This window comes from Rhea americana, unplaced genomic scaffold, assembly GCF_003343005.1.
Source record: "Rhea americana isolate MKP2758 unplaced genomic scaffold, rheAme1 scaffold_8, whole genome shotgun sequence".
NCBI lineage: Eukaryota > Metazoa > Chordata > Aves > Rheiformes > Rheidae > Rhea > Rhea americana.
Genome location: NW_028186978.1, coordinates 579,588 through 604,425, shown reverse-complemented (window position 1 = coordinate 604,425; position 24,838 = coordinate 579,588). Strand labels below are relative to the sequence as shown.

Genomic DNA, 24,838 nt, shown 5'->3' with positions numbered 1-24,838 from the left:
GAGGGCGGGGGGTTGTGTGTGGCGCCGCTCGCGGCCGTTGGAGCGCCGCCGCGGGGAGCGGGGCGCGAGTTTCCCATCGGGGCTGCTCCCCGCCAGCTGGGTTTTAAACGTGTCCGCGGGAGTGGAGGTTAACGGGGGTGAGGTTTGGGGCTGGGCGCCGATGATTCAGGACACACAATGATTTTTTCCGTATTCGAGTGCTCTGTGAAGATCACTTTATTCAAGAAACCTTAGGCACATACTGCCGGCAGATGCAGTAAAGCAATAGTATGACTACGAGAAAATCAGTTAATAACCATTTTTAATATTACATATGGGAGAAGTTAGACGTTAGCTTTCTATTGTCATATTTTTAAAATAATTTAGCACAGGTGCATAGTGGTAACAGCAGAAATTGCTTCACAGTAAAACATTAAAATAATTCAAATAGCGACACCTAAAGCCAGAAGGATTTTCTCCCTCAAAATACTCAAGCATGTGTTTATCTTGCTGTAAATCTGCTGTCTAAAAGTCATGCTATGTAAATTTGCAGGTTTTTGAAAGGTGCTTTTCCATTTCARCTAGTGGTTTATGGTGCAAGAAAGATTCATTGTGTAAGAAAAATTAAAAGGGGCCTGATAACCTGAAGCATAAATCTAGTTGTCAATGAATAAAATGACCTATCTCCCCTTTAAATTCTGGCTTTAAAAATACATATACTAAAAATTACACATGTAGTGTGTTTAAAAATTACAGTGCCTACAGTAACAGACTCTTTTCGTAATTTCACATGCATTATATGGAGGAAAAAAGGCACCAGGAATTTTCTTACTGAAATCAGAATTGTGCCAGCTAATGCTTGAATCACATTTAAACACTTACTGCCTCTCTTAAAAATAACTTTTCTTGTTAACATATCAAGGGGTATTTGCCCAACTTTTATTTGCAGACTCTTCTGTAGACAATTTGAGAAAATTCTGCTTGCAACCTTGGGTAAAACATTTGTGTGGGTTTTTATCTTGAGTAGTAAAGGCTCCTCACACATGTATGTAACCACAAGTGCTTGACTTATCCTTTCTTTTGAAAGATTTGCTTTTGGAGGGTAGGAAAGATGAAAGGGGAAAAATATTAATGACAGCTTTTCTGTTTTCCTAAACTCCTTCCTGATTAATGTGGAAGAGGGGACAGTCAGAATAACTGCACCAACTTCTCTYTTGCACAGTTTATTTTCAGAATGAATGTTATGCTTCTATTAAACAAACAAACTTACTAATTTGACAGAGAAGATCCACATACATCTCCCCATATGGAGATCAGGGCTTTGGAGAGGAACACAGTAAACAACCTGATTCTTACTAAAATCTAGATTCTCCCATCAGCTTAGCTGCAGGTAGGTTTTGATTTCACCTGCATAAGGCTTAAATCTTGAGGTCAGTGTAATTTACTTAACATCCTTTCTTAAACTGGGACTTCTGTTTTGTGATTGAGCATCAGCAACAGTTGCTACAAATCCCAGATAAGAAAGCACTCTTCTGACCTTAATGACCAGGACTGTAATTCTCAACTAAATCTCTTAAACTTACATTTTTCTCTTTTTGCTTTTTTGTAASAGAATCAGGAACAACTATAAGGCCAAAATAAAGAATATTAAATAGAAAATCTAAAATTAAGTTGCTGGTGTTCAGTGAAAAAAATGAGGTATACAAAATATTTTTACAATTGTGCGTGCCTGSTGCATAAAAAAATCTTGCTGTTTAAATTTGCAAGTTTTTAAAAAGGTGCTTTTTCATTTCAGCTAATAGTTCATTTTGCAAGTGATCTTCATCGGTACAAATAACTATAATTGTGACCAATTAAAAAATACAATGCATTCAACTCCTAATGGTTCTTCAAAACTTTTTAAAAACATTTATATTTTCTATGTGACAGCAGTACTGTAGCAAAATAAGAATATACCCAAAATATGAGTTATATCCTAAGTTGATATATCATCATACTTACTGTTAAGCAAGTACAGTAATTTTGTTTTTGATTTTACATTGAAGGTTGACATATAAAAAAGCACACTGAGCATTAGCCCAGCAAAATTTTTGAGGCTTTATCCTGGAGAAAATCTAAWGTCACAGGGAATATAAAATCTCTGTCAGTGCCAGGTATTTTTCTCCTTCCACATTCTATTAGCAATTAGTAAAAGCACCCAAAGATAATGCAATGACAGTGGACTTAAAAAAATTGAACACATAAAACTAGAGAGCTGAACATTTGGCTGAACATTTCCCTGAGTCTTTAATTTTTAAAATCATGCTACACATCATGTGCACAGAATCTGGACATTTACTAATTACAAAAGGCTTGTTAATAAGGACTACTTAGCTATACATGCAAAAGTTAGGTACGTCTAGTCTTAAAAAAAAAAAAAAACTATGCAAGAACTGCTGAGGAAGCAATTTGACTTCAGAATCTCGTATTTTTACTTCACATACTTTTTCATTAAGACTTTGATAATTTGAAATTTTACCACATGATCCATGATTTGTAYATGTGAACAGGTCTAATGGGGGTAATCTTACTTTCAGGGCAAGACTGAACCAAAAAACTCTGGGACACCTCCATAATTAAAAACACTTTGGCTTTTAAATTATTTTTTGAGAAAACAATGCACAACTGTGCATCACAAACTATATGATTTTGTATTTTTATCTTATATAGTTTTCATCACCACCACACACTTTCTCTARGTCCGTAAAGACATATTTTAGTAACAGTAGTTAGATGTAATAAGCTTTTAAGTATTACCTAAAATGGAGGAAGACTAATAGTAAAACGGCATCTTTGAAAAATTTCTGTTCAGCAACAGATGAACTGAAGTTCATCCACTAAAAATTCACCATTCCAGCTCTACAGGATACTCTCCAGTAAGACATGCTGTGCAATGACCAATCTTTCCAGCATGTGACTTCTGTGTTTTAAGGCTGTTCTCACTCTCTTTCCTTGCTTTGATGCTTTCTTGMACAGATGATACCAGCCCTTCCACAGAAAGATAAACAACACTGTCTGCTCCTAGAGGAAATAAAGAATTCAGTAATTAAAAGCTGCAGTATTGTAGTAAATGCAACATTCTTTGGAAATGCAGTCACATTATTGTATGGAATGCATGATGGATCAGCTTCCCTGAAGAGAATGGTCATCAGGTAATAATAAGCATTGTCCTTCTCAAGTTCTTTGTAAGGGAGCAGCCTCACTCAAATCTAGATAAAAGGTTCTGAGCTGAGAACCACTATGCCATTTTTACAAACTGTAAAAATGGAAACAAAATCCGAATTCATATCAAGACTCTTGGAACCCCTGTATTTTCACATTTTATTTCAAGTCAGGAGACAGATGTATGCTTGTGTTGCTTCTCAAACAGAACAACCAGGACTAYTCGTTACTGGAACTTGGGGGAAGAGAAGAGCATCATGTTAAAACAAAGTATAGAGTTCATGTGAATGTTCTAGCAATAGGAGATTTTGATAGCTTTTTCACTTTATTACTTTTCTATCATATACTAATTAATTTGTGAATAATTCTCAAAAGTGAAATCCTAGAAACCTGAAATATTTCAACATGACATGATCATTGTTCTGGGGGAAAGGACTTACAAAAAGACAGGAACTCATTGCAAGATTAGGAAGTGAGAGGAAGTATTTACAGAAGAAATCTGAGTTAAAAGTCTTGAAACACACCTATATTCTTACACCATTTTTTAAAGTTATTTTTTTAGTGAACAGTGTAGCATATAGCAGATCTCCTTACTTACAAGCCATCTCATACCTTCTATTTCAGATAGCCTGATAAAGAACATATTATTTAACACATCACAAGCAACATAAGCTGTTGGTTCTTTTTTGCCGCTGCAAACATGACTTATTCTAAAGATTCAAAAATGTTATTTAATATTCTTTTGCTAGTTTCAATTTACATTTCTTTCACAGTGAAATAATGCAATGCCATTAAAGTTATTTACATAAATTCTAAATCTGTACAAAAATCAGCAGGTGTTTACAAATTGAGAGTATATTATTACGCATATCTTAAAGCTGATTAGCTCTCCATTTTAAGACAGATTTTCACGACTTCTATTTGATTTCTGATATTTTGCTTACAACAGCTCATCATTGTAAATCTTCTGGGAAACTCCTCAATGATCAGAAACTTGTGTTATCACATTTTATTTGTAACCTGTGTTTAAACAATTGTTCTAATGCTTTCCATTATTCAGAGAAGCATAATCCACAAACAGTGTTTTTAAAAAAATATGTCGCTGAATTGGTGTGACCCACAGGGAACACACAGTGTGGAAATATATGTCAAATTAATGATATTTTTGTCAGTTTTGCCACTGTAGCTTTGATGTGTTTTTCTTTATTTTGAGGTACACAATAAATTACCTGTAAGTGAAAACTCTCAGAAAAGTAAGATTTACCTATATAGTTTGCAAGGTCATGAAATTCAGGTCTGTTAGCAATGAGTTCTTCTTTCGTTGGAATATTTATTCCCATGTAACAAGGAAATCTTATGGGAGGTGAAGCCACACGGATATGCACCTGAATAAAGATACAGTTTAAAACCAGACTGCTGTGAGCAGAAAGTCAGTGGATCATAACACAACAGCAGATAGAAACATCCCAGTTCTGCAACATGAAGAAAAACCCCACTATCTACAAGTCATAGAAGGGCTAAAGGTAAGATAAAGTTATTTTCAGATGTCAAAACGTTAAGAGAGAGAAAGACATTTTTAGAATTAATTTTTACGATATTTCCCAATGTTATTAAGAAGTCCTATTCTGATTTTGCTTTTCTTCTGCGGCCTTCAATCCTTGCTGCACGTGCTTGCAGTTTACAAAGCCAGTCAGAACATTTTTGCTCCAGTGACACAGACTTGCACATTCTATTTCAAATATAAATCAGTTAAAAGAGAACAATGATGTTATGGAGGATTACAGCAAATGCTTGTTTATATCAGTAAGTAGTTGTACTTACCACAGTGCTACAAGTCACACAAATGGCAGGAATACAACACTAATAACTGATTTTTTGATACTAATCATTTTTCTATGTTCTTTGTCAGTCAGTTTTTTGYAAGTGAAGACCTATTCCCCTCTCCTTCATCTCCCAAAAATCTGTCATAGAAAAACTTTTCAAACTGTCATCATAATAAACACGTACTAACCATTATTTTTGTATACTTGATCTTTTAAATAAGAAAACAACATACGGTGTAAATTAAGATAAAACCTTGTTCTTCACCTTCCCAACAATCTTGTACTTATTATAGTGATTGAAAGTGCACTTACCTCTTTAGCTCCAGATTCCCTTAGTAGCTTTATTATGGGTGAAATGGTATTGCCTCTCACAATTGAATCATCAATGATAACCACTCGCTTGCCTTTAAAATTGTCAGACAGAACTCCAAACTTTTTTGCAACGCCAAGCTGCCTTAACCTCATATTTGGCTGGATAAAAGTTCTTCCTACATACCGATTTTTACAGAGTACTTCAACATACGGTAGTCCACACTATAAACAGGAGACAGTTAAAATAGAATTAATACCTATAAAACTAGTTGTTCTTAGTTGCTGTTTTTTAAAGCAACCTTAGGACTTAGTATAACTTTACAGTAACCAAAAAGCACTGAAAAAGTTTGAAATACCATAATACAGTGGAATAAAGACAAAAATCCTAGTGCAGATGACTCCATGGGAATACAAAACTTTGACAAGACAACACTCAAATGGGCAATGCCATAAAATTCCATTAATATGCTTACATAAAGAAGTACGTTTAAATATACTTGAAAAAATAGGCATCGACAAGGTATACCTTTTGAGCATAACCAAGAGCTGCTGGGGTTGCAGACTCTGGAACAGTGCTGACCAGGTCTGCTTCCACAGGTGCTTCAATAGCAAGTTGTTGACCACATCTTCTCCTGACTGAATACACCATCTGACCTAAGAACAGCAAGAAATATTTTTCCCTGCCACACATAATTTAGATTTCCTCTTAGTTTGCTGTATAAATTTCTGAGGCAAATTGTAGGTCCAGAAGTCAGTGAGAAAAGCTCCAGAACTAATAAAGTCATTCATATGAAGTCAATTTTTATTTCCTTTCATAATGCTCTAATCTAACATTTACATTCATATAACTACACAGAGGAAAAAATCCAGTTTGCCTTAACCAGGTAACTAAAAGTCTTGTTGATGTTACAAAATATATTTACAGGAATAAAGACGTAGAAATAATGCCTGCATATTTGTAATATGTGTATTCTATTTTTACATTGTTTCTTAAGTAGACATCCTTAGTGCAGTCATCCTAGATTCTGCCCACCTTGCACTTTGATTCAATTCACAAACTTCACCTCAAATTTGTTAAGGGGATAAGAGGCTTCAGAAGCTTTTAAGGTCTTAAAATCTTTGCAGCATGGGAGGGAAATGAAGGTCTTATGGTGAGGTGAGGCATGGCAAATCATACAGCAACAGTAATAAGCAATAGGAGACAAAAGTCAAAACACTGAAGGATAAGAGGCTCAGGAAAGATAAAAGGATTTGGGGAAAACTTTTTTTGTGGGGAGCTGTGTGGTACCAATAGAAGCATGTCCACAGACAGCAAAGCAGAGCTTGTCATRTGCAAGAGTCATGGCTAATACCTTGGCACTAGGACAATTTTAATAATGGACTGATGTCTCAAGTACTTAGATAATGCATAGATAATGGATAATGCACATGTAGTAAAAGCATCTTCGTGAAGTAATCCTTTCTTGCAAAGAAAACACCAAGATAAAGCTGTTCTTCAAATTCTGTTTCATAGTTTCAAAAAGTTTCTAAAGTCTCACAGTTTTAAGGGATATTGTCTCTACCTTGAGTCATCTTTGGGGCTCTTCTTTTCATCCTTTCTGTAACACTATGCAGACAATACTTCACCAGGGTCATATACACAGACAGGAATGGGAAGCTGATGTTACATGCACCTACTGAGTTTCATGTCCCCAAGAGCTGCACCAACCCTTTCTGTTGAAGCCCTGCTCTGGAAGCTCATATTCAGTGCTACCCTACTGTGATCACAGATACTTTCCAGAGTCCTTGTTTTCCAGGATATGATCTGCCATTGCCTAGGGAAGAGCTTTGTACCTCACAGCTTTTTACCTTCAAAGATACTGTCTGGTCTTGCAAAATAAACATATTCAAAGATGCAGAATGCTGATGGATCTCCCTCAGGTCTTGGTACAACATCTAGTGTTTGGACCTCATACCTGGATATTTTCACAATCTCACCAGGAAGGACCTCACGATAGTACCTGGAAAGATACATACATAACATTTATAAATGTCCTTAACCTGAATGATAGTTTTAAAACATAAGTAGATGCAATTGAAAGGAAAAATATTTTTGAACATCCTAATAATGCCAGCTGGCTACTGTCTTAGGATTTGACCTACACTGTTTAACACACCAAGACAAGTGACCATTACTAAGAAGTCTGAATTAATAGCTGAAAGCAGTAAATTACTACTCCTAGTATGAGATAATTAAGGTATTCTTCCTCTATGTTAGATGCAGTCTAGTACAAGCTTAACTGAGAGTAAATATACTTAAATCATTTAGTCCTGGATCAGTATTAGAGCCATTTTTCTGGGGAAGCTAATAAGCATAAAAGCAATACAATACCATGATCTAGAATAAAAATGGGAGATTAAAAAAAAAAAAAAACCTGCCACAGAAGCCAATAGCTAGTGAAATAACTGCCTAATGGTGACAGGCAGCTAACCTCAAATGAAGTAAAATTGAGTAGAAACTGAGAAGAAAAACTGAAATTCTGTCATCTGAAGAAATATGGAAAAATTGTATCAGGTATATTAAGCATTTTTCTAGATCCTTTAATGATCTAGATGGGTAATGATTAAGGTGGGTATTCTAACATTTTTCATCTATATTCTACATCTTTATTCAATTCAATGCCTTCTTTCCTTTCTCAAGAAGAAAACTAACATTTTGTGAAACAGCATTTTCTACTGTAGCAGTAGAAATCGCAATAAACATCTTGATTGAAAATACACATCTTGATCTTGCTATGCGTACTTTAAAGTAGCAGGATCTAAACCTGCAGATTAAAAACAGACAGATAGATAGATAGATAGATAAGTTAGATAGATTGGCTGTTGCCAACAATTAATTCCTATGCAGATATGGTAGGAGTTACCACAAAAGAACACTGGATAACACAGCTACAATAAAACGCCATCAAATGGAAGAGAAGGTTACAGAAGTGCAGTCGTGTTGTTTTCTGTTTTTGCTTTACATTTCTTTTAACTTTATGGTTGTGGTTTTAATGCAGCTTTGCCCTGGTTTTGATCTAAGGAGAATCCAATTTTATTTAATATCCATTTTTTTTTAAAAAAAAAAATCTGATTAGCAAATTGAATAGACTTCCTCACAATCATTCTTACTTTAATTAAGTTCTATTTCACAGTTGTCTTCCATTCACAGACTTTCAAAGATATCTTTTTGTCCAGATAAAGTGCCTTAATGCCTTAAGAGAAAGTATCCCGTAGCAAGAGAGTTAATGTGAATGACATCTCACCCATCTACTGTAGGTCTGTCAACATAAAAACAGTTTCAAGGGCCTGTCACATTTTTAACATCAGGAAGCTGGCTTGTCAGACAGCATATTCTACAGCTGAGGTTCAGTCTGTGAGCTAAACTGTAATCTTTTCACAGAATTACAGAATGGTTGAAGTTGGAAGGGACCTCTGGAGATCATCTAGTCCAACCCCCATGTGCAAGCAGGGTCACGGAGAGCAGGTTGGACAGGGTTGCATCCAGGCAGGTTTTGAATATCTCCAGAGAAGGAGACTCCACAAACCCTCTGGGCAACCTGTTCCAGTGCTCTGTCACGCTCATTCTCTGTAGCTGAAGTATTTTGTACTATGACAATTCTACCATAAACTAGGCTAACTTTAAAAATTTTTATGGGTTTAAATAATAAGATATAATGCAATATCCATTAAGTCTTCTTCACTGTTACCTTCTGAATACGTAATTCTTTAGCTTCTTTTATATTGTCTGCCATGAAAATAAACTGAATCTAACAAAAAAGCTCCAAATACCCTAATAAACTAATATTTGGTATCTTTGTTATAGATTATGATCATTGGCAATTTGAGATTTAATGTTTAATTGCTGTTTGAGGAGAGCTTTCAGATAACCTAAGATTCAGGGCACTTACTCTGCACCGATAGATAAAAAGCTACAGGATTCAGAGGAGACTACCCAGCCTTCTGTTTCACTGTTATCTTTTCCTGAAATAAAAGATTTCAGTCATAGTTAGATTCCACAATTCTTGCTAAMGTTACCACTACACACATTGCACTTTTACTGCAGCACTGGCTTGTTATGGTTTGGGTTGTGAAGTCCAAAATTACAAATTTTTGCAAGTTCTAACTAGAAGGTTATCATTCCAAAGTTTCTATAACATTATTCAAAAAATATGTAAACATCATAAACCTATCCCAGGCAGAACTGGAAGTGACAGCACCATATTCACTGTTCACAAAGAGAGACAATTCAGATAATTACCTTTCTTATCTCTGCATTATTTCAGACTTTTCTAATTCCAATTCTAGTACAGTGGCTTTCATTATAAATATTTATTTTTGTCTGGAGAAGAAATTCCTTACTTTTCCTTGTACTAAATGTATCAGTGGATGAATTCCTTTCAACTACAACAGATACTGGCTTGAATCCCAGTAAAGAGGATTTGTAAGAAATAAGCACAGGATAGATCAAATCACAGAACAGAGGGTAGGAGTGTTTGTATGCTTAAAAAAAAACTTGGTCTTTCTGTTCTTAACTCAGATCTTTAGCACATACCTTGATGTTGTTATTTCTTTTTATGAAGAGAAACAATCCACACAATTTTTCTGGTGATTAAACTATTAAGTTTTGTCAACATAAAGATTTGCCTTTTGATTACTTTATTTTTCACAAAAATGAGCAGATTTTAATTTCACTTTGCGAAAAATGTTGATTTACTGGCTAAATGAGACACAAAGAATTTCTTCCCATAAAGTGATTTCATAGTGTCCCATTACCATACTAACTGTGTCTGGCAGTACTTCAAAGTCAGGAGTACATTGCCAGTAATCCAACACTTTTCAGCCATCTATTACAGGATAAAGGAAGAAACTAGGCTTCTTCATCCCTGCTTTCTTCTCTAAGTGACTAGAATTTAGTTATATTTTCACTAAATATTTGATGACAGTTGGGCTGCCTAGTTCTGGCTATCATCAGGAAACTAGGATTTACTTTTGCTAGGAACAGAAAAGATGTTTGCAGACTTCCTACAAATTGTCCTTTAATTATCATCACTTTTATTTTGAAATTTCCGAATTGACTTTCACCTCATATAATCTTCTACCTCAGTAAGTGCCGCTGTAATTATTTATATCAGTGGCTCAAGGCTCATATTACATATTAAGACTGTGTGTGTGTTTTACCTTTTCCATTCATATCCCCTACTGGAATAAGGCGACCAATGCAGAGTGGACGATTCCCATACGGATCACGTACTGCATAGATTATGTCTTTATGCATTATTAGCAATGAATATGAAGTTGGAGTTTCATTCATCAAATTTTTTATTCTGAAATGAGACATAGGTTAACATAGTCATGTGTCAYACAAGCACATGCATGCATTTAAAAAACTGCATATCATGCTTAGATTATGCTATTCTTTATTCTGAAACCTATCCTCCTCACCTTGCTACCCAGTCTGCAGTGTCATCATTTTCTAAAGGAGGTGTGAAAGCCAGCAGCTGGGTGATCAGTTCACTGTCAGAACTGGTTGACAGTCCTACACCATGCCTCATAAGCTTTTAAAAAACAAAAGAAAAGTGTTACCAGTATAAAAAGCATCCCACATAACACTGCACAGATTTTACTTTAACAATACCTTTGTGCAATGAACAAATGTTTTAAGACATGACAGTTCAGTGTTTCAGGTGATCATATCATCATAAATCAGAAATACATCAATCTTTTTCTGATAAACCAAATATGTAAAATGAGCTGGTACAGGCATCTATGTATAGCACTGCATTTCTCCCTTTGTATCTCATTCCTTTGCTTCACACACAATCAAAACACAAAGCAAAATTAATACCAGCGATATTCAGGGCATAAATTAATGTTTGGACCATTTAATCAGCTTTGTGCTGCTGGCTTATTCTGGCAAAAGACATAAAAGATAGAAGAGAAAATACAAAATTATGTTTCTATAGAAAACACAGGAAGAGAAATGATATGTCAAGACACAGTAGTGGTCAGAGCACAAAGAAAAAAAAAAGGATTATGAAGGGAAGCAGAGTGTGGCTAAAAAATTTACATCCCAGAAAGTAAGTTTTGCTGGATCTGGTCAGTCCAGTTGTTCTAGACTTATACTTTTAAGGGAGAAGAGAAACTGTGGTGTATCTAGCCAACTATTATGATCCATTCAATTCAGTACACATTACAATTGCTAATTTTTATTTTTAGAAATCATATTTTCAGATAGTACTGATTCTCCATTCTCCATCTGCATTTCCACTGTTTTCTTTTCCTATCAGTTAATACACTTCTTGCTCTAACTAACGACAGGCTAGGTTCCTTTGGGCATGTCATACATTTGCCCTGCTTCAATGCAAGAGTATGCCCTCTTGTTTATGGATGGTACTTATTACAGAACAGATTACAAATAGAAACATCTGCTGAATTGTAATTTTGTTGATACATACCCTTCCAGTCAAACACACTATAAAATGTGGTATTTGATGGTTTCCTTATGTGTTATATGTCCTAACAGTGCTCATGATTACTTTCACAAGCCAGATATRCAAATAAAGACAATATTCCAAACAAGAATATTTCATATTATAATTATGCCACCTTATGGCATCTCCCCTAACTCTAAGCATATGATTTGCTCCTCCAATAGCCTCCACAAATAGAGCTTTTGCAGAGCTTCAAAGCCAAGCTGTCACAGCTGAGTTAGTTTTCTCACTTTATCAATAGGAATGTCACCATTAATCTAGAGGATTGGCAAGTTATCCCCTATGATAGTTACAAACGAGAAGTGTCTCTCCTTCTCAGGATTTTTTCTCCAACAAATGTTCTATTTTGATTATGGTGCTCTTTCACTACTCCAAATGATGTGGTATTAAGTTATCRCAAACTTATTGCTCATTGTAGCCTCACACTCAGAAATAAATKATGCCAGAGCCTCCCAAAGGAGATACTAACCTTTCTTCTAAGTCGTACAGCATTTGTTAGTTCACCATTGTGTGCCACAGCAATCTTCCCATGAAGAGTTTCTACAACAAAAGGCTGGCAGTTCTGCAGCTCAGAAATTCCTGAGGTGGAGTACCTTGTGTGGCCAATCCCAAGGTTTGAAACATACAGCTTCTTCAGGCTGTCTGCATTGAACACGTGATTAATAAGACCCATTCCCTTCAGGAGGAAAAGAAAACAAAAAGTTTTGTTTTAGTTTGCTTTGTTTTCCCGGCAAATTCCTCAATGCTCCTCGTTTTTGGTGTAGTGGTAATACAAGCACCTTTAAGAGAAAGATAAATAACCAGAAACACAGGAGAAAGAAACAAGCCAAGTAGGTGTGTCAGTGACATGTTAGATCCCATTACACCTGCTTTTAAATAAAACAATAAACATTTTTGTACTGGGGATTGTCACTGAAGAATCTATTCTCTGAGTAAAAACACTTACTCTGAAAACCACTGTCAAAAGGTACAAAAGAAGAGAAATATTGAAAGAAAGAAATTCTATTCAGATAATACGTTTTACCATTAGCAGTATATTGGATTTACTTTTATACAGGGTCCATGATAATGTTTACTAGTTCTGCTCAGTCATTGCTGCCAATGTTAGAAGTGAAGCTTTTTCCAACAGTTTTTTTGTTTACCTAAAACAAACTTTTTATGTACCCAAGTTGCCTTCTGTGTAAAACAGAAAGGAGTCAGAACTTTTTAGTCAGCCATCAGGAACTCCTTTGGCAACAAGCACTATCGGAGTGGAGACAATCTAGGAGCAAGAGAGGTCTGAAAAATTGCTCAGAGTAGAAATTAAAACTGCAAACTTCTGCTTCTTCTGCCACCTCTGGAAAATACTTACATCCTTCTAAGCCCCAGTTTCCCTATCACACAAGATAACTGTGATGCACATGATATTACACATATAAGTGATAATACTCTTCTAGCATCTTTGAAGATACAAAGATTAGAAGAGATTTGAAAGTCATGCATGGTTCAGAACCTCTACTGTAGGTACAATAATAAGATAGTGGGATGGGAAAGGAAGGGAGGAAATACTCACTAAATACTGTTTGAACTTGGTAAGTTGAAGAAAAAGAAGTGTTAGGGCTGAGAGAAAGTCAATGAAAAGTAAAGTAGCACTATGTAAAAGGTCAGAAACAAAGCATAATTGATATAAGAGCATTATAATTATAACAGCATATATATATTTGAAACAAGAGTACATTTCTGCTCTCTGCATTACGGAAATACTGTTGTGGAGTTTTCAAAAGTTTCAAATCTTTTAAACTCTGTGTGTTAAARCTAAGCTCTTCTCAGAGCTCAACCAAAACACCTTAAAGAAAGCCAAGTTTCAGAATATTTTCTTCTGTGACTGCTACAGTCACAATGCCATATCAAATGTCATCTTTCTCCCACAGAAAGCTAGCCTAAATTCTATATCATGTGCAACTATACATACAGAATGCAACTGTGTACTCATATTTAGGCAAATTTTATACTGTTGGGAGATCTGGCAATTCACAGGTATGGTATTAATGGATGTAGCTATGTTAAGTGTTGCAATACCTTAAACAAGTAATGTCACTTTAAAGCAGATATGCTTACACAAGCACATAATCTTTAAGATATGATTTAAAATAATCTTTAAATCCTCTGATTTAGATTGTGCTGGTATGAGAAAACAGATGTGAGTTATGCCAATCTATACAATTTCCAGTGAAGATAATTCTATGTCAGTAGGCCCAGTGCATGCCAGAACATGGCGAACAGCTACTTTAACAGATTTTTCTGTATATCCAAGTGTGAAACAGTCAGATCAAGTCTCTTTCCTACAAGCAGAGCTGTGTCCACACAGGAGATTTAAGTTTTTCTACATAGTGAACTCATACAGCTGTGCCAATAATGCTTTATTACACAAAGCTAGCTGAAATGCTCTGACAGACAAACTTTGATTAGTCCTGCTTGCAGAGTTTAAAACAAAGGATTTTGAGCTTTGTCAAAGGCTATCAAAGCCTGCCAAAGGCTAATAATCCATTGCTGAAGGCTGGAAACAATCGAAAGAAAGGAACACATACCCATGTCTTAGCATGCTATAGGTCGCATTCTCATATATGTATTAGTTTAAACAGTTGAAAAAGGCAAGTTTGCATCAATGCACTGGATTATAAACTGACACTGTGAGAAATAGGCACTTTTTCCATTCTGTTGTCTCTGCTATGAACAAGAGACAACTGGGGTTTGCAGGACAAAGGGATACAGTAGCATCTTAACAGCTAACATTTTTTACGAATGTTTACAAATCAGAGCCCTAAATATATTTTCATCAGTATAACCAACCCAAACATTTGTTAAATCACCACTTCTAGGATTAATTTATGTAATATAAATTACACTCCACATGCTCTTTTTTACACTGTGGTTATTACAGTTTTTAGGAGTGCTGTAGGCAAGAAATGTATTTCAGGGATAAGAGAAGCCACTGCAGTCTGCCACTCTTATAAAATCAAAGCTGATATGATGAGATAGTCAAATAAATTCTTAGCATGACAGCTAAGTATCTCAGCACAATAATATGGAATCACTACAAACAATTACATCATCTGCTGGAAGCTTATTCTGAGAACTAATTTTTATTAAGGGACAGAGACAGCAGCCTACTTTAAAAGAAAGTTGAATTACCTATAAACCTTAAGGAAAGCTGAAGCTCAAGCTAGAACAGGAATGAAAAACAGATACTGCAGTGCTGAAGTGAAAAAAACAGCATTTAAAGGTGAGAGAGAAAAGGCCGCAAGCCACAGAAAGAGGAGTGAAATTTCTGAAGTAGGAACAAGCATGACATTTTGGGAGACAAGATTTTGCATGAGGTATTGAACAGTCATACAYAGATACACATACTTCTGCCACAAAGCATTTTAACTCTTGAACTGATTTCAACAGTTTAATTATTCCTCCTTCGGCACAAGTAGGTCTGCCCTACCTCAGGGACGTCAGAACGTGAAGACATAGCTCAGTTCTGGCTGTGGTCAGAGAACATACCCTCAAGCAAGAGTTGCTCCATGATGTTTCTTGACACAGTTGTTTTCAATCCTCTGCTCTTTCAGAATGGAACAGGCTGATGATTATTTTTTCCTGACTACATTTAATACAGAATGAGTAGAAATATTTCCAGAGCATGTGGAGCAGAGCATTTTCGTGGCATAACACATTCACAGGCTATGGCCATTTTATTTCTCTTAACATCCTCTGGAATTCTGTCAGCTTGAGGAAGATTGGGTGACCTTCTCAGACTTCCCTTCGATCTCTTATTTGGATAATTTTTACTTATGGGTAAAGTAGCTGCCACTTCGTTGATCTTCACTAACATACAAATTAGTCTCAGATCCATGTGCTTGTGCACAGACTGCAAATATTTCTCTTTTCTCTTTCTGCACAAGCTGAAGCAGTAAATGCTTCCAAATTTCCAGAGTAAACACCTTAGGTGCAGGATGACTTTAGTAAGTAGTTTTTATTACATCAGTAGGCTGATCTGAATACTTCTGTTTGTTTGCCACTGTGTGCATGGATACACACAGCAGAACGTTGGTATATGCATTTTAGACAAGCACTTAAGACAAAAAATGGCACAAGTAACACAATTAGAAACTATCACTGTGACCCAATCAGAATAGTCCACAAAAACATGTTACTTCTGCCTTTCCAATTACTCTAATTCCCAGGTAAAACGAACTTTCAGCATCTCAGTTGGGCATCTCCAAAACATATATTTACATTTTACCTTATGTACTTTGAACGCCTGGGATGACTCTCCATCACTTGTCACAATTCCAGCACTCTCTTGGCCCCTGCGGACAAAACACAATTAACGTAAAGCACKGAAACACTTAGAATGAAATGCTTTAACACAGCATGGATCAGTGGGTTTTCCTCTATTCCTTACAACTTGGATTTTTAAAGCAATCTAATTTGTTGTTTTATTTTTACAGACTTGTAATCAAAATTGTGGTTTCTTGCCCATGTTATGCTTTATTTTAAAACAGTCACATAAGGCTTGTGCTTAAGCCCACTGAATTCAGTGGAAATCTTTCCATTAATAAGCACTGGCTCAGGCTCTTATTGCAGGCCARTTTCAGTGTCGGCATAAAGTAACAGCAGATGCTTAATCTGAAAAGCCACTTTGCCATGATAGTTGTCTGGGCTCCCACTCTACTTCTGTTATTGTTTCTTTTGTGTTCATTCTTTTTTTAAAAATGGTGTTTTCGCCTAAGGGAATGGATTATTCCTTACTGCACTTCAGTGAACATTTACACCTATAAAAATGTGTACCCTTTGATAACAGACTTAGGTGCTCAGCCACATGGATTATCGGGCACCTCAGTTTCTGAACCCAAGCATAAAGTCTGCTTTACTCAATCCTAAAAACTGAAATACTGTTCTTATGGCAAATCAACCTCAGAGCGCCAGTTGTGCATGATTCCGTAAAACTGCTGTGACAATGCCAGCAAGTGTTACACAACTGCCCGAGTTTTATAACACAGTCCTCATCCATGAAATATATGTTTTGCAGACTGAAATTCTGTAGGTAACAGTGCAGGCTGCTTTATCTTCCTTTAAAGTCTTCATAAAATAAGGCAAAGTGTTACTTCTAATAAAACTGCTGCTATAGTCCACTATTCCTATAACATTCACATGGACTTTGGTGGACTGGTAAACTCCCAGTTCGTTTTCATATAGACAAAGTTTTCACAATCCTGACACAATAATGTCTAAATTGTTTAGTGGAAATGAGTTAATAGATCAGTTTTTCTTATAATAATGATGGAAAGGGAAAGATTTTTTCTTGGAAACTTAGAATATTATTAGTATATTAGAACAAGATGCTATTCACATGTTAATGGTTTGACTGTAATTGAAATTGCTGGAATTACTTAGGATAAGCAACAATAAAATTGCGTGCAAAAATCTACATAATAGATTCTAATCTTCCACTGAACGTTTCCATTACAAACGTTCTCTAAGACTAGAATTCCTGTGTTGGTTACTAGCCCCCCTTGCATGTAAAGCAAAATTTTAAAGAACATTTGCTTACAGAAAACAAAACAAAATAAATCTCATACATATCTGAACAAATTTACCCAGTTACTGACACAGATAATCCTCAAGGAAAAAATTGCAGAAGTGAGGACATTCTTCCTAAATTCAAAGAAATGAGTTTAATATGTCTATCTATAAACATAAAGCTTGGTAATAAAACTTAGAAGTTGATATACTGCATTCAGGAACTTTTAATTCAGTTTTTAATATTTCAGACAATTTCTATTTAAATGTTGACAGCATTCCTTTAAATATCGACAGGATAAAACAGGATAAAGAGAGAGAAGCAAACATCCCGAACGAAAGGCCTTTTCAAGTAATTAGATTATATCTTTATTAAAGTCCTAAGGAAAGACAATTAAGCTCAATTTCATTATTAAGAAGCTTATATAATTTTACCAATTAAGTGAAGTATGCAAGCTTTTTATTAACTCACTAATAATGAAGAGTTAAAATGTATCTATATAGATTAATTTCAAAMTAAGAGCATGTGTACCTATGTATATAGATAGTCATTCATGCTACTACAGTATGAAATATTTTAACTTGCAACTTATTCAGAAGTCTCAGCAATACTATCTCAAAATGTTACCCCGCTGGGAAACAGAAGCTGCTACAATGCCCACATGGCTCAGTCCCTGCACTTCATTCCTAACAAAGGGCAGGCACAAGAATTTTTTTTAAAGGAACAAGATAGTGCAACTCTCTCTCTCTCTTTTTTTTTTTTTAACTTTCATTACGCATAGTGTTCAAACCATTTTACACAGCAAGGGTTAAAGCAAACCTATCTAGCTGCTGTTCTGCTCATTTTCTATCTCACAGAAGGTCGCCTTATCTTAATGCAGACACTAACGCTCCTTAGCAATCATTTGTGCCTGAGCTGCTTTATTTGTCTGCCTCTAATACGGAGCCTGCTTATTTGGCAGTTTCTCAAGTTACTCCCCTCAGGCAGCTTGAGCCAGTAAAACTAGATCCTTTCATCTCGGTGGAGCTTACTGACAACCAGCCGTCTGGTTTCCTAGGAAACAAAATCTTGGCTAGAAATAGTGAATCATTTCCAGGTCACTTTCAACATGGAGAGTGGAGCAGGAAAGCATTGGACTGAAGAGGAGGTTAAAGCCTTGTTAAGCGTCTGGTCAGAAAAAAATATCAGAAAGCAACTCCATGGCACCCTGAGGAATAAAGGAATATTTATCTACATTGCTAAAAGATTACAGGAGTTAGGAGTTTGCAGAGATTGGAAACAGTGCCGTGCAAAGTATAAAAATCTGAAGTATGAATACAGAACAGTTAAATATGCCCACAACTCTGGAGATGTCACTAAAACCATGAAGTTTTTTCATGATCTGGATGCCATATTGCGATATGAACCTGTCACACAATTAGCAGCAGAAGAAAACGGCAGGTGTTCTGCAACTGAGACGCAGCTGAACACAAGCCCCACAACAGACAACACGCAAGGTAAAAACTATTTTCACTTCTATTTTCTGTCTTTGCTTAAAAAAAATAAAATCTTAAGTTTGCTAGACTTGAAGCTGAGGTTGCACAGCCTCAACAACGCTGCTAGAACAGTAACTGACTTGATGCACTCCTCACAGAGGGGAAAAATTTTAGCACCCACCAGTGTTGAAGCCTGTAAATACAGCATAATTTTAACAAAATTATATTAACTGCTTGTATTAAAAGCTCACTCAGGACCCACTGGTGTCATGGCTCAGGCACTAAGCAACTAGGTTCAAACATTAAATGAAGAAATGCTACTTTTTTCTTTGCCATTCAATTGCAATACAAAGCTTTTCTTAGAGCTCAAATTCAGAGAGAAACATAAAAAATGTTGAAGCTGTGATGATTTCTTTGAAAATTATTTATGATGTAACTAAAATTTCTAATCGATTTTTATTCTTTTTTAACTGAAAATTTAGATATGACGACCAAATGTAAATTAAATTATTATGTAAGCAATTCGCTTAAATATTTGAAAAACAAAGATGTTTACCAGGATGTTTAAAAGGGGTGTTTAAGAACTTCACATTAAAAAGTGTAATGTACTGAGCAAAGTAACACTGCTCATACTGATCTCAATTTTAAACATAATATTCTGAGACAAGAAAAATAAATACAAGTGTTTTTATTCTGAAGGAATTTTTACCAAATTAGTTGCATCTCAGGTTTTGTTCAGCCCTCTCTACATACATATTTAGGCTGTACTTAATGTTTCATTAAGGCCACAATTCGCTATTTGACACTCCAAATCTCCACCTCATATCCCAAATGTCATGGAGGTCTAAGCCCCAATAATAATTATGGGTACCAAGATAATATGGCTAAAAAGAGATCTAGAGAAATTCAAAGCTGAGCCTAGTTTGTTCCCAAAGTATGTACAGGTTTACATTAACTGAGGATTGTGGATCTTTTTAAGAAAACAGAAAACATTAAATTAGCATTAGGGGAGATTGCCAAAGGAACTGAAAGGAGCTGGACATCTAGCTTTTGCCCTTTTACTCTTGAAAGTCTCCTTCTACAATGCTGTTTTACAGCTTTGAAAAACAGAAATTGACATTTTTCATACTTTTCGTTGTTTATCTTAACCGAAGAGCTTGCCCAGAATGTGTCTTCACTAATAGAAAGTGTCTAATCTGTCTGAAGAAATTTAAAAATAAAATGGTAATTTTATAATTTTTAATGCATGCTCTCTGCACTGTATTTTGCAGCTGCACTCCATTTTTTTTCAACATGCAGAACTGAGGACCAAATCTTTGGCTAAAGCAAGCTGTTACACTTCAGAGAACTGCATGAAACTAGGAGAGCACCCATCATCTCAGAATCTGGCCACAGATTACCCTGTGTGCTTTGATTCAGTTTGCCCAAATTGTTAATCCTAATTCTCACTTGTCTTGGACCTCCAGCAAGTTTAAGTCAGAAAAGGTTAATTTCAACTGTGAACCTCAACCTAGAATAGTAACAATAAAAAAAATTACACTGGGTTAGAGGCATTTAATTTTGAAGCATTGGGACAATCTGTTTTTTAAAGGTGATAATCCTAAATTAAATACCTCATTTTAGTTAAATGCACAAGTATTTCCAATACTTCATTAAAAAAAAAAAATCTGTTTTGTGAATAAACAGAAATCAAATGTAATTAGCTGTAATAATACAATGCTAATAGTAAGAATTTAAATGTGAAGATTCTCACAGCAACCATAATTCAGCCACAATGAAACCATATTCAGATATAAATGGCTGCAGGATACATCCCTAACAAGAAGCAGAGAGGATAGCTGTCAGAACATTAACTTTCTTCATTTTAAGAATATAAGTCAAGGAAGTAACACTGTATGAGAGGCCCAGTCCTTTTCCTATTACAGTCAGAGTTGCAATGCCTATTAAGGGGAAACTGTCAAGCTCAGTATTTAGAAGTGCGGTTCTAAGGCTAAAATGGCATTTGTGGCTCTGCAAGCTGATGTCAAAAGTTTTTCATGGGAGCTGATCCGAACATAGCACTGCCACAGAACAAAATGCCATTCTCCGCACCGCTGGAGAAAGCCCACTATTTCGACTACTGCAGTCAACCCCGCAACTGCCCCACTGCCTTGAGGAGAAATGGGACTGTTCTCACGCAGGTATCTTCCACAAGGCAAAAAACCCAAAGCGCATCTGTGTCCTTGAAAGTCCGTTCCTGGGTTTCTCCCTTTTGACCACAGAGCAACACAGGAGAGGAGAGAAAAACGCTCTCTTCCTCCTTTAACAAGAGGTTGAGAAGCCTTATTTTGACAGAGCTGAAGGAGCCAAGGATGCCAAGGCTTCTGACTTGGATGGGAGGTGCAGCAAAACCAAAATGTTATAAATAAACCAAGAACTATGCCAAAAACATTCACAATATGCACATCTCATTTAATTAGGGAAAGTTAAGTTATACTAATTTGTTTCATTTGAAAAACATAACAAGGGGCAGTGAAAGCTCCCAAAGACACTCATTTTTTACTTTTCTGCTTAGCCTCAGTCTAAATATTCATACCCATCCCTACTCTAAAGCCTCAGAGGGAGCCTTGGGGTTTGGTTTGCTGATTCTCTCAGCTACTGAGAGAACGCTGGGGAGAGGGGAGGAAGCGGAAGGAGGGAAAGAAGAGAGTACTCCTGTGGGACTGAACTGTAGATCTCTAACATGGAAGGGTTTTGTATCTCACAGTTTTCTCTTGCAAGTGTAATTGAAGAAAATAGTGTTTTAAAATGATAGTCCAATCTCAGGGCGAGATGTTTCAGGACAAACTAACTAGCAACACAAACTGACTCCCAGCTTCTTGGTCAAAAGATGACCCTTTCTGCATAAAGCATATACAGCCAGTGATGTTCATGTTATCTTCCAAAAATACACATTTTCAGATGCAAACACACAGTCTCACTTATATGATCATTAAAAAAAGATAAAACTCAATATACTCACTTCTCTTAAAGTCAGGTTTGGTGTTATCCCAGTAATCAACAACCAAGAAAATCCCCGTAATGTGATGGTGCTCTGTGACAGTATCATTGGTTGGAGTCCAAATGAATGATCTTATTTTGTTAATGTGCTTTGATTAGTTTTAACTTTTGAATTTGAACAACAAAAATAAAGCTGGCTTAAATAATTCATGTTAAGTAATCTATACTCTCTTATATTTTTCTTTGTGTTTAACTATTAACATACTAGCTGCTTTCCCTGCTCTTTGCTTTATAGCAGCAAATGCAGAAAAAGTATCAAGTGAGAACAGAAATAAACCATAATAAAAATATTGTCATGTGTACCAGCTTAGATAGCTACCAGAAACGCAAAAAAAAGATCCTTCAGCAATGCTGGCTTTAAAATGCTGCTCATTTTCCATGTTTGGACTTTCACATTATATCTTTACAAGTATTTTATATACATATTTTATTGAATAAGGCTATGCAAGATAGACAAATGAACTGTTTTCTTGCTTTTTTTTCCAAGTATTGCAATACCATTTTGTGTTAACTTATTCATAAATTTTAAATTGTTTCTTTTTAAACATTACTGTGTAAATAGCACTGCTTAAGAGCAGCTATTCATTTTCATTTATCAGGACTTAAAAAAGAAACTTGTCCATCACAATGCCCATGGCACATTCAGTGGCACTCCAACAAAGAATTTGTTCCTCCTTTTCCATAGTTTGCTTTGCAGCTCTTGAACAGATAAAAGCACAGCAGTGACGGCACAAGTACACTTTTTCTTCCGTCAACTCAGCTCCAGGGGGTAACAGCCTCTGCCAGAGAAACAAGGCAGACAGCTGAGGGCAGCTACAGAGCAGGACATTTTATCTATGGGTCATTCTGAGTCTTGCTGAGAGTTAGGGGAATTTAGAGTAATGTTTTCAAATGAACATAAATGTAGTTTTCAACTTCACCTAACTCAGGGATACCACATTCCACATAACTGCTTTAATAATTTCCTTCGTATGAACTACTGCAATACAGACCTGATTCTGGCTCTGATTTTCAACCTCCCTGGTTGGAACTGATAGTAACTCCCTCAACATACATTGAATCATCATTTCAAACCTTCTATCAACATGGTATGTTGAACACAGTATACCATAGTAGAACCATTTAAAACCATCTGTTCTCTGTGAAAATTAAGCTGATTCAGAACCTGACTTGTATCTGCTGCTTTCCAAGCTAACATAGCAGTTCCTACAGTATTGTTTTTTAATCAAATGAAGGAACACTATACTGTAAAAAGCACTAGCTGAATTGAGCCCATTACAAATACATCTGTTCTCTAGCCAAAATATTTTCCCACTTTCCTTTTACCATTAATGAATTCCATAGATTTCCAGGACTCTTTGCAGAATGTTCTGGTCTTCTTCATGCACTTCTCTTAATACTCTTCTTGGAAAAAAATCATCGCTATATAAATAATATATATCTGAATCCATGTGCAAAGTAATCTGAACCTATGTGTGAACTCCACATTTATTTGTATGTCTCATACTTTACATTATCTGTTTTCAAGCCATACTTTTAATGCACAGTCCACAAATATTGAGAGTCAAAAAAGCATAAACAAGTCAACTAGAATCAAGTCAGTTTCTACAAGAATTTTAAAATTATATATACCTTTAAAAGGCTTCAGAAGTAAGCATTGAAATATTTTATTTTGCTTTTTATAACTTCTGTCCCCTTATGACTAACAACTCTGTAATTTCCAAAATTATTTTGCATTTCAAAATAATCTCATTGTGTATGGACATTTTCAGTTAAACTAATTTAAGCTAATTGAGTCCATACCTGTTTTTCATCTAAAAACTCTTTCCTTCCCAGGTGAAATATCAGTTTCTTTAGAAGATGATGAGGATGCTTCAGGAGATCCACTACATTTTATGTCCCATGTCAGACCAGTTCAACTAGGTATAGTATGATGGTGCAGAGAGACAGAACAAAAACTAAAAAGCGACATGGCTGTCACAGCAGTTTCTGCTAGCTTGAATATGCCATCATTCCGTTTCTGATCAACACCACTTTAAAATGGTCATACTTTCGCACCATCACCTTCCCATTTTTTAGGACTCAGCAGTCTAACACATCAACAGATAGTGACCACTGTATGCAACAGAACCACTACATGACCACCTTTCACACTCAAAACACATCCCATGCTATAGTTTAATTGTACTAACAACACTGACGAAATACATAAAAATACTTTGCGATATGCTAGTGTAAAGCATTCCAAATGGTAGTGTGTGAGGCACCTACTAACTTGTGGCTTTTCTCTGGCTCAAGTAATTTCTGCTAAGAGTAAAAGGCCTGAGCTAGGACAGAGATGCAGTGGTCAGACCTCTACCATTGAGTAATTCAGACCTGCAGTAGTCTAAAAGCATTAGCATCTGCTTCCCATGCAAGGGGTGGTGAGCAATGCTTTAGGCCCACCAAGCATACGACTTACCTGGGAGCTGTGCTGCTACGGTGCTTTTGCTGAGGAAAGCCATTACAGAGCAAAGGCACAAATCTGGCAGCCCAGAAAGAGGGAGCAAAACTTAAGTGTGAGCCCTTTCAAGGGGCTGCTAAAGGAAACAGAGAAACCTGAACACAATTTAAGCAGCAGTAGGTAACTAGCTATCTTATTCCTTGCCTGGATGAACAGCAACGCTTTCCAGGATTTCTGAAGTGCTTTTTCTATTTTTGACATACCTGCTCAACCCTACCATACATTTTCTCCCAACCCAGTTAAAATTTTTGCTAGAGAATCTGCAAGGTGCCGTATTCAGAGAGAAAACAATGTCCCATCTAATGCTATGGCTTTTACAGTGCACAGTACACCCCTTTGAAGAGACAAGAGTCTCATATAGAATTTTATATTTACATATATATATGTGGGTAAATATATATATATAAAATATATAATAATAATAAATATATATGTATACATTTCTT

At 35.9% G+C, this 24,838-nt stretch overlaps 2 protein-coding genes across 4 annotated transcripts in view; one reads left to right on the top strand and one right to left on the bottom strand.

Annotated features, from left to right (window-relative positions):
• Positions 1–284: 284 nt before the first annotated feature.
• The window catches only part of PPAT (phosphoribosyl pyrophosphate amidotransferase), a 49,604-nt gene continuing 25,050 nt past the window's right edge, over positions 285–24,838 (bottom strand). For both annotated transcript variants that reach the window (XM_085322801.1, XM_085322802.1), the window contains exons 2-11: positions 16,095–16,161; positions 12,297–12,503; positions 10,779–10,891; positions 10,515–10,660; positions 9,245–9,317; positions 7,164–7,315; positions 5,842–5,969; positions 5,316–5,537; positions 4,445–4,565; positions 285–3,039 (exon numbers count right to left, since the gene is read on the bottom strand). In XM_085322801.1, the coding sequence (XP_085178927.1) occupies positions 2,864–3,039; positions 4,445–4,565; positions 5,316–5,537; positions 5,842–5,969; positions 7,164–7,315; positions 9,245–9,317; positions 10,515–10,660; positions 10,779–10,891; positions 12,297–12,503; positions 16,095–16,161 (1,405 nt within the window). In that variant the 3' untranslated portion in view covers positions 285–2,863. The remainder of the gene's footprint in view (positions 3,040–4,444; positions 4,566–5,315; positions 5,538–5,841; positions 5,970–7,163; positions 7,316–9,244; positions 9,318–10,514; positions 10,661–10,778; positions 10,892–12,296; positions 12,504–16,094; positions 16,162–24,838) is intronic.
• PAICS (phosphoribosylaminoimidazole carboxylase and phosphoribosylaminoimidazolesuccinocarboxamide synthase) overlaps positions 18,465–24,838 on the top strand; it is a 42,409-nt gene continuing 36,035 nt past the window's right edge. For both annotated transcript variants that reach the window (XM_085322804.1, XM_085322803.1), the window contains exons 1-2: positions 18,465–18,871; positions 23,726–23,812. In XM_085322804.1, coding sequence (XP_085178930.1) covers positions 18,484–18,871; positions 23,726–23,812 — 475 coding nt within the window. In that variant the 5' untranslated portion in view covers positions 18,465–18,483. The remainder of the gene's footprint in view (positions 18,872–23,725; positions 23,813–24,838) is intronic.